Consider the following 9,608-nt stretch of genomic DNA (forward strand, 5'->3'; position numbering starts at 1 on the left):
CTGTTCAATTTCTTCTTTTGTTGTGGGTCTGTTCAAGTATTCTGTCTCTGAGTGGGGTAGTTTAGGTAGGTCTTGTGATTCTAGAAACTTGTCCATCTCTTCTAGGTTCTCAAATCTGTTGGAGTACAGTTTTTCATAATATTCTGTCAATATCTTTTCTATTTCAGTTGTTTCTGTTGTGATGACACCCTTTTCATTTACTATTCTTATAATTTGCGTCTTCTCTTTCTTTTCTTTTGTTAGGTTTGCCAATTTTGTTAATCTTTTTGAAGAACCAGCTTCTTGTACTGTTGATTTTCTCTATTGTTTTTTGTTTTGTGTTTCATTTATTTCTGCTCTGATCTTTATTATTTCCTTACTTCTAGATACTGTAGAGGACTCTTTTTTTGTTCTTTTTCTAATTGTTGGAGTTGTTGAGTTAGAGTGTTGATTTTGTTTCTTTCCTCTTTTTATGATGTATGCATTTATTGCTATAAACTGACCTATGACTACTGCTTTTGCTGTGTCCCATAGGTTTTGGTATGATGTATCTTCATTCTCATTTGTCTAGGAATTTTTTGATTACACTTTTTATTTCTTCTATTACTCAGTAGTTTTTGAGCAGTGTATTGTTCAACTTCCACGTTTGCTGTTTTTTCCTTGACCTTCTTATTATTAATTTCTAATTTTATATCATTGTGGTTCAAGAAGATGCTTTGTAATATTTCAGTGTTTTTTAATTTATTGAGGCTTGTTTTATGTCCTAACATATGATCTATTCTGAAAAAGGATCCATGTGCACTGGAGAAGAATGTGAATTGTGATTTTGTTGGGTGGAATGCTCTGTATATGTCTATAGGTCGAGTTGGTTGATTGTGTTGTTGAGTTCTTCTGTATCTTTGTTGAGTATTTTCCTAGTTGATCTGTCCCTCCTTGAAAGTGGTGTGTTAAAGTCTCCTACTACTATTATAGAGTTGTCTATTGTCCCTTTTAATTCAATTAATATTTGCTTCATGTATTTTGGAACACTTTCATTAGGTGCATAGAGGTGCATAGATATTTATTATCATAATGTCTTCTTTGTCAATTGACCCTTTCAGCATCATATAGTGTCCTTCTTTGTCTCTTATGTTGTTTTTCACCTGAAAGTCTATTTTATCAGAAATTAATATTGCCACTCCTGCTCTTTTTTGGTTACCATTGACTTATATATATAAAACACAGAAAGTGTTTACATATTTTTTTTACCCCTTAACTCTTAATTTGTTTTTATCTTTGTGTCCAAGGTGGGTCTCTTGTAGGCAGCATATCTACAGGTCTTCTTTTCTTATCCAGTCTGCCACTCTCTTTCTCTTGATTGTACATTTAAGCCATTCACATTGAGTGTAATTAGTGATAGGTATTGATTGCTGTCATTCTGTTGTGCTTTTTTGTCATGTTGTTGGAGTTTCCTTGGTCCATATACTTTTCTATGCTGAGTTCATTTTGTGTCTAGTGTTTCTTCTCTTTTCTTCTTTTGTTGGTTTTGTGCTTACTAAACCCATATGTTCTCCTTCTTTCTGGGTTTACTTAGGGAGATTAATTAATTTTCTCTGTGATTAACTTGGAGTGAATTCTTGTTTCTATATTTTTGGAACAGTCTGTTCTATGAGAACATTGTCCTGTTTTCCTCTCTATTTAGAAGTTTGTACCTAAACTTGTATTCCCTCTATTTGTTTAGTTGCTGTTGTCATGTGCAGATTGACGTCCTTGTTTTTTTAGTATACAATGTTTTATGGTCTTATTTTGAGCATCTATTTCTGATTTGGTTTTTGGGTTGATGTCATGTGTCCTGATTTTGTTGTTCTCTGTTGTGGGTTCCCTATTGGAAGAAAGTCCTTAAGAATTTCTTGTAGGGTTGGTCTGGTTTTCACAGAATCCCTTGATTTCTGTTTGTCTGAGAAAGTATTAATTTTGCCCTCATATTTGATGGACAATTTGGCTGGATATAGGATTCTTGGTTGGAAGTTCTTTTCTTTCTTTGTTTCATATATGCCATCCCATTGCCTTCTTGCCTGCATGGTTTCTCCTGAGTAATCAGAGCTCAGCCTAACTGTTTGATTATTATAAGTAATATTTCTTTTGTCCTGGGAAACTCACAAGATTCTTTCTTTGTCTTTGGTTTTGGAGAGTTTGATTATGATATGCCTCAGTGTTTTTCTCTTGGGATCTATCCTGTATGGGGTTCTTTGAGTTTCTTGGACAAATATCTTTTCTTTCTTCATGATATGGGGGAAATTTTCTGTTAGCAGGTCTTCCACAATTTCCTTAGTGGGTTTTTTTTTGTTTTTGTTTTTGTTTTTTTGTCTTTTCTTGTTCTGGATTCAAATGAGGCATATGTTGTTTCTTTTCATGTCATTCCATATAACTCTTAGGTTCTCTTCATTTCTCTTAAATCTTTGTTCTGATTTTTCTTCATACAGGCTGGTGTTCAGGGATTTGTCTTCTAGTTGGGAAATGTGTTCGTCACCAAAATCTAACCTATTATTTTGTGCTTCCACTGTGTTGTGCAATTCTGTAATTTTGGTATTAATCTTCTGGATTTCTAACTGCTGTTTTTGTATGAGTTCTGATTGTGTATTAATCTTGTTATTTTGTTCTTGAACAGTTGTTCTGAGTTCTTCCAGGGTACGGTCTGTGTTCTCCTTGCTTCTGTTTGGGGTTTCCTTAAGCTTTTGTAGAGTTCTATAAACATGCTTTCTAAATTCCTTCTTGGATAATTCTACTGCCTCCTCTTCCTCCATGTTTAATGAGACTTTTTTGGGGGAGATTTTACTTCTATTGTCTTATCCTGTTTTTATTATTATTATTATTATTTGATTTGAGGTTGCCTGTTGTTTCCTAGACATTTTGAACTTGTCTTTAACTGTTACTTATGTATTGATTTGTTTTGTATTGGTTTTATGATTTAATATTTTGCAAAGGTGGAGCTGGTATATTTTATTTTTTGGGTTATTAATTCAGGTAGGCTGGGTTGCTCTGCAGTTTTCCTTGTGATGATGGAATCACTGTGTGGAATGTGGATGCAGGTCTCTGTTTGTCATGAAGAGAGTTTAGGATTTGAGCCAGCAGGTGTTGTGGTGGCTTAATGTGGTTTTTCTATTGGATGAGGCAGAGGAGAGGCAGGGAAAGGAGGAAGAAAAGAGAGAAAACAAAACAAAAAAAAACACTCCAAGATGCCAGGAGCTATTTCTAGGGCTATGAGGGGGCTGCTAATGATGACGTTATACTGTTACTCACAGGGCCACAGCTCAAGTTCAACAAAGACTCCAATTGTTAGGGGGCTGCCACTTTCTGCCAGGTTCAGACAGCCACAAAAACACTGCTCTTCAGGCCCCTCTGTGCCAAAAAGTTAACCTAGGATAACTGCCCTGATCCATGACAGAGTTCATCCCAGGGCTTGCCCACTTGCTGTGTTATTCTCCTCTCTGCTTCTGCTTCAGCAGCACCCAGAGCCAGAAGAGTCTCTGCTCCCTCCCACCAGTCCCAAGTTTACTGATAAAAGCAGGTTGCTGAAGGTAGATCTGTGGAGTGGCCACAGGTCCTCTGGTGCAGTGCTTTCTCTCCACTGCTCCACAGATCCCTCTGATGTCCTGTCTTGCCTGCTGGTCAGTGCTCCGCAGGGCAGGTTCACTTTTTTTTTTTTTTTCCTTTTCCTCTCCAGGTATTTGCACTGCTCTGTTCTCCTTTCTAATCCTACTCCCTGAGTTTGGCATACTCTGACTTAATGACCTGTTCAGAGCATCAGAATCCCCATTTCAAGCTACTGCACCTAGTTTTTCAGACACTAAGATGCTAGAGGGAACCAGTGCATGTGCTACAGGAGAGATGCCATTTTCCAGCCCAATCCGAGATTTTCAAAATGTGGTGTTGTTATTAGATGCCGTCAAGTCAGTTCCAACTCATCACACCCTATATGCAACAGAACAAAATGCTGCCAGGTCCTGCAACATTCTCACAATTGTTACTATGTTTGAGCCCATTGTTGCAGCCACTGTGTCAATCCAGCTTATTTGAGGGGCTTCCTCTTTTTCACTGACCTTCTACTTTACCAAGCATGATGTCCTACTCTGGGGACTGGTCCTACCTGACAACATGACCAAAGTACAAGAGGTGAAGTCTTGCCATACTTACTTCTAAGCCTTCCAGCTGTACTTCTTCCAAGATAGATTTATTTGTTCTTCTGGCAATACTCTCCATCAACACCATAACTCAAAATATAGGCATTTGTATACTATTGGGTATATAAATGAGTAATGAGCTTTGAGTACAGTAATGAGCCTTGATATTGCAATGGGTAAACGCTTGGCTGCTAACCAAAAGGTGGGCTGTTCGAACCCAACTGCAGTTCCTAGGGAGAAAAGACCTGACAATCTGCTTCTATAAAGGTTACAGCCTATGAAACACATGGGGCTGCTCTTTTCTGTCATATAAAGTTGCAATGAGTCATAATCAACTTGCCAGCATACATTGATAACAACACTATACAATTTAGCAAGACGAACAGATTAAGACCTATAATAGTTATCCAGTTTATGAGTGTTCCTATAATTTCATAATTTTCTGACCTCTGGAGTTGTGTGTGTGTGTGTTTTAAGGTAAATTGACTTAGCAATGTCTTACTGGCACAAAGCTGATGGCTACCCATTTGAGTTGCTTTGGGATATGTACATGGGTGATTTGCACTTGACTGTATCCTTTCCTTATCTTTCTGTCCTCTCTCTACAGCCCATTTTCTACATAGGTTTTTACAGTACCTAGCTTAAGAGTAAGTAGGAATTCAGAGAGGATTAACTAACACATGAGAAGCTTATGAGTATTTGTAATAATAGGTTGCCTTCAAAGTAGATGGCAAAGCTTAGGGAGGTTTATGAGATTTAAAGGCATATAACCTTGTTTATATCGGGACCTTCTTAATTTTAGTAGATCCTTAGAATTCTCAGATTTAACCAGGGATTTTACTTCTTGGCAGGCAGTATGAGAGGCCATGACATGTAGTAATTTATCACTGCTGAGGGATGTATGTGAATCATGTCTCTACTGAGGCTGTTCACATGAGCCCAGCCTACAACCAGGGACCCACATTTTATCACTTTATATTCTTACTTAAAATGTCATCATCCCTGTGTAGAAGCCATTCCTGATGTCCATTTGACAGAATGGAGAACTATGGAAAGTATATCCTGTGTGATTTGTGTAAATCACAAGACTCTTAAAGATCTTCATATGCCCAAAAATATTGAGAAATTTCTAATTATTGTGTCTAGAATTTTGCATAGTTTCGTTGTTGTTAGGTGCCATCAAGTTGACTCTGATTCATAGTGACCCTGTGTACAATAGAACAAAATATGGCCTGGTTCTTGAGCCCATAATTTCAGCCACTGTGTCAGTGCATTTCATTAAGCGTCTTTCCCTTTTTTCCTGACCCTGTAATCTACTTTACCAACCATGATATCTCTCTCTAGGGACTGGTTCCCTCTGACAACACAACAACCAAAGCTCTAGGTTATAAATCTTTATGTGTTCCATTTCATTTTTGACAACTTCCAATTTTCCTAGATTCATAATTTGTACATCCCATGTTCCAATTATTAATGGATATTTGTGGCTGTTTTTTCTCATTTTGAATCATGCCACATCAGCAAGTAAAGGTCCAGAAAGCTTTATTCCATCCATATCATTAAGGCTGACTCCACACTGAGGAAGAAGCTCTTCCCCACTTACATTTTGAATGCCTTCCAACCTGAGGGGCTCCTCTTCTGGCACAGTATCAGACAATGTTTCACTACTATTCATATAGTTTTTCAGTAATATCAGACAGTGTTTCACTCCTATTCATAAGGTTTTCATTAGCCATTTTTTTTCGAAAGTGAATGGTTTCATCCTTCTTCCCAGTCTTTATTAGTCTGGAAGCTCCACTGAAACCTGTCCACCATGGGTGATCCTGCTGGTATTTGAAATACTGGTGGCATAGCTCCCAGCATCACAGCAACACACTAGCTACTACAGTAAAACAAACTGACAGATGAGAGTGATGCACAGTTTCTTAGAGGTAAATGAGGAAAAGAATGCAAGTTTCCTACTCTAAAGATCAAAATTCCTGTTGCTATGGAATCATTTCAGACCCATGGTGACCTCACGGGTGCCAGAGTAGAACTGCACATCATACGTTTTCAATGTCCAGTATTTTGGAAGTATATCACTAGGCCTTTCTTAAGGAACATCTGGGTATACTTGAACCTTTAACCCTTTGGTTGGCAACCAAGTATATTAACCATTTATAACACCCAGAGACTGCTGTCTACTCTAAGGGAGTTTATATTTTAGTTGTGCATTTCATATGAATTAATATAAAGTTTAAATGAATAAAAATGATTTCACATGGCCTATTACATTCCTTTTATAATGCACTCTCATTCACTGCCATCAAGTCAGATCCGACTCATAGTGACCCCTTCTTGGATTTCTGAGGTGGTATCTCTACAGAAGTAGATTGCCCAGTATTCCTTCCAAGGAGTGGCTGGTGGATTTGAACTGCCAGCCTTCTGGTTAGAAGTCAAATACCTTAGGCACTATGCCACCAGAGCTCCTTTTAATGCACTCGTGCTTAGATAAAGCAAAACAAAATAATTAAAATTAAAGTAAGATTTATCACAGAGGACTTCCTGGTGAGATGAACTTTGAAATAAACCAATGCTGTATTACCTTATTGACATGTATTCCTATGTTCACAAGAGGGTCTTAGGTAAGACCAGTCTAGTGCTAAATGAATTAATTATTAAACTCAATAACCTACATCATGTGATTTCATAGATGGAAATAGTCTCTGTCCTGGTGCCCAAACTTCTCCATCCAGTCCTTGAGCTCAAGGTTTTGTCATCTGTTATAAGAAACTTTCTCCCCCGGAAAAAGAAAAGGCAGCACTAGGATGATTCCGAGGATCACCCTAGAGGATGAGTGTTTCTTGATCATCTATTAAAAATACAGAGTGTGTTTGGGCCTCGGGAAATTTCCAGATAAAATGTAAGAACTTTCCTTTTTTGAGGTACTATTACGTATTACAGATATGAAGATGTTAGATCAGACAAGAAGAAGCTCTTCACATTCTTACAACATGGCTTCTCTGTGGTCTATATATTTCTGTTTATTTGAGGAAATTATGGTTAGAACTTAGGACATTAAACATGGAAGTAGATAAAACGTTTTTGTTTTTAATAATTAAAATACAATTGACTCTTGAACCACATGGGTTTGACTGTGTGGATCCATTTATACATGCAAGATATGGATCTTGGACAAATTTAAAAGCTAATAGACACCACCCTAGAGGGATTAACAGAAGACGACTCAGTGGGGATGAGTGCTTCCGAACCAGTGCTGGATGATGAAGAAGGAAACATAGAAGAAGCAAAGCTTGAAACAAGTTGACATTAAAACAATCTGACAGAAAGTTCTGATTATTAAGACAGCTTTTGTTTTCTTTTACAACGTGGACTCTTCTATGCTATGATGCAGACACTGAAACTAAAACAAATGATAGAGGAAGAATCAGTACCATATAGAAATATTTTTAGCTAAATGAAAAATCAAAAAGGTCAGACAGAAATTACAGTGTATTTCCATAAAGTTACACCAAGTGTGCCGGCCTCTTTTGCCCCCTCTTCCTCCTCTGCTACCCTTGAGACAGTATGACCATCCCCTCCTCTTCCTCTTCCTGCTCAGCCAACTCAATGGGAAGGCGATGAAGATGAAGATCTTGATAATGATCCACTTCCACTTAATAAATAGTAAATAATCATCATGCTGTACAGTTAATAAACTTACCTGTTGTGTATGTATGTGAGTGTCTTCGTGTGAAAATTCAATAAATGTGTATAGCAAAAACTATGTTAATTGACTGTTTATGCTGTTGGTAAGGTTTCCAATCAACAGTAGGCTGAGTGGTTAAATTTGGGGGGAGTCAAAAATTATATGAGGATTTTTGACTGGGTGGGGTTTCAGCTTCCCCTGTACCCCACGTTGTTCAAGGGTCAACTGTATCTGTCCTGCAGATGATTTGGGGCTTGACATTTTCAGCTTGTTAACGTCTAGGTTGTAGGGAAAAAAAATCTTCCAGAGAGACTTTTTCTGTAATATGAGAACAGTGGTTTTCAGTGGGATGAATGTTAGAGATGACAAGGTAAGTAGAGGCTGGGAGAGAATTCCTTAAAAATTAGACAGGACATGTCTAAATATTTGAGGCAGGGGGTCTTGTAGATTTTATAAAAGCATCCAAGTTTATTTTGACATAATGTTATCACTGAGAAAACTGGAAGTATTCTTTAGCAAACTGCTTTAAAAAAAAAAAAAAGGTCATAATGGCATGTTTGCAATTTACTAGGTTTTGTGATAGTTGGAATAAAGTAATGATGTGAAGATATAAACAGCAGCATTACTCAAGCAATGGTATGTGGTGGTGATTTTCTCAAATGCTTCACTTCCACTCTATTTCTGTGATATTTGGTTTTGCTTTGGGTCAAGCATGTTGCTAGGAGAATATCACTTGACCCTATGGTACCTCCCTGAAAAAGATCTGTATGGCATAAAAGGTTAGTTTTTTTTTTCAGAAAGGTTCTCTTTTTCATAAAAGTTTTTCTCCTTTCTTATATTTATTTATAATCTAAAATAGAAGCTAAATTCTACCAGCTTATTTATTTGGCTTATTTTAAGGAATTGGGCTAAATAAACAACATAGGCTCACTCACTCACACTCTAAAGTTGGGACTGGGAAAAAAAAAAAAAAACTGACTATAATTAAAGGCAATACAAGAAGGCATCATTACCAGAGAAGCTGCAATAATTTTAAAGAATGTTCACTCTCTTTGCTTCTTTTATATCAGGCTTACTGACATTCATTTTTCTTCCTTTCTTTTTTTTTTTCTTTTCTCCCATCAGATGTACATCCAGACGACAACACTCACTGTCTCCATGAGTTTAAGTGCTTCAGTGTCTCTTGGCATGCTCTATATGCCCAAGGTTTATATTATCATTTTTCATCCAGAGCAAAACGTTCAGAAACGCAAGAGGAGCTTCAAGGCTGTGGTAACAGCTGCCACCATGCAAAGCAAATTGATCCAAAAAGGAAACGACAGACCAAATGGCGAGGTGAAAAGTGAACTCTGTGAGAGTCTTGAAACCAACAGTAAGTCATCTGTAGACTTTCCGATGGTCAAGAGCGGGAGCAGTTCCTAATAGATGTACGTTGAATATTCTTCTACTAGACTTGGGGACTGTGCTACAAGGTTCCAGGGCACGGTGGTAACCACACACCATAGGACCCCTCACTCTCATGACTGTGTGGGTTAGAACCCTAGGATTTCCCAATGAACACTTGTCCAGAGTACACAAGCACATGGAATCTCTTTCACAAATGATGCCTCTCAGGTCTCTTTTTAAGACATTACTGAGGTTGAACTTGCAAGTATCTTCCCTTTATAAAATTGTCTCTTAGTATTTAGAAACTATTCTCTAATGTTTGATAGTTCAATATCAGTTACTCTTTATAGCATGAAAAGTTAACTAATATTTATAGAGCTTGTGACCAAAGATCT

The 9,608-nt window shown here is 37.4% G+C and overlaps 1 protein-coding gene across 1 annotated transcript in view; it reads left to right on the plus strand.

The window, feature by feature from the left end:
* GRM8 (glutamate metabotropic receptor 8) overlaps positions 1–9,249 on the plus strand; it is a 1,151,282-nt gene extending 1,142,033 nt beyond the window's left edge. Inside the window, exon 9 of the mRNA XM_007946744.2 lies at positions 8,953–9,249. Coding sequence (XP_007944935.2) covers positions 8,953–9,249 — 297 coding nt within the window. The remainder of the gene's footprint in view (positions 1–8,952) is intronic.
* The last annotated feature ends 359 nt before the right edge of the window (positions 9,250–9,608 follow it).

Source organism: Orycteropus afer, unplaced genomic scaffold, assembly GCF_000298275.1.
Source record: "Orycteropus afer afer isolate SDZICR_OR568_19922 unplaced genomic scaffold, OryAfe1.0 scaffold00170, whole genome shotgun sequence".
Lineage (NCBI taxonomy): Eukaryota > Metazoa > Chordata > Mammalia > Tubulidentata > Orycteropodidae > Orycteropus > Orycteropus afer.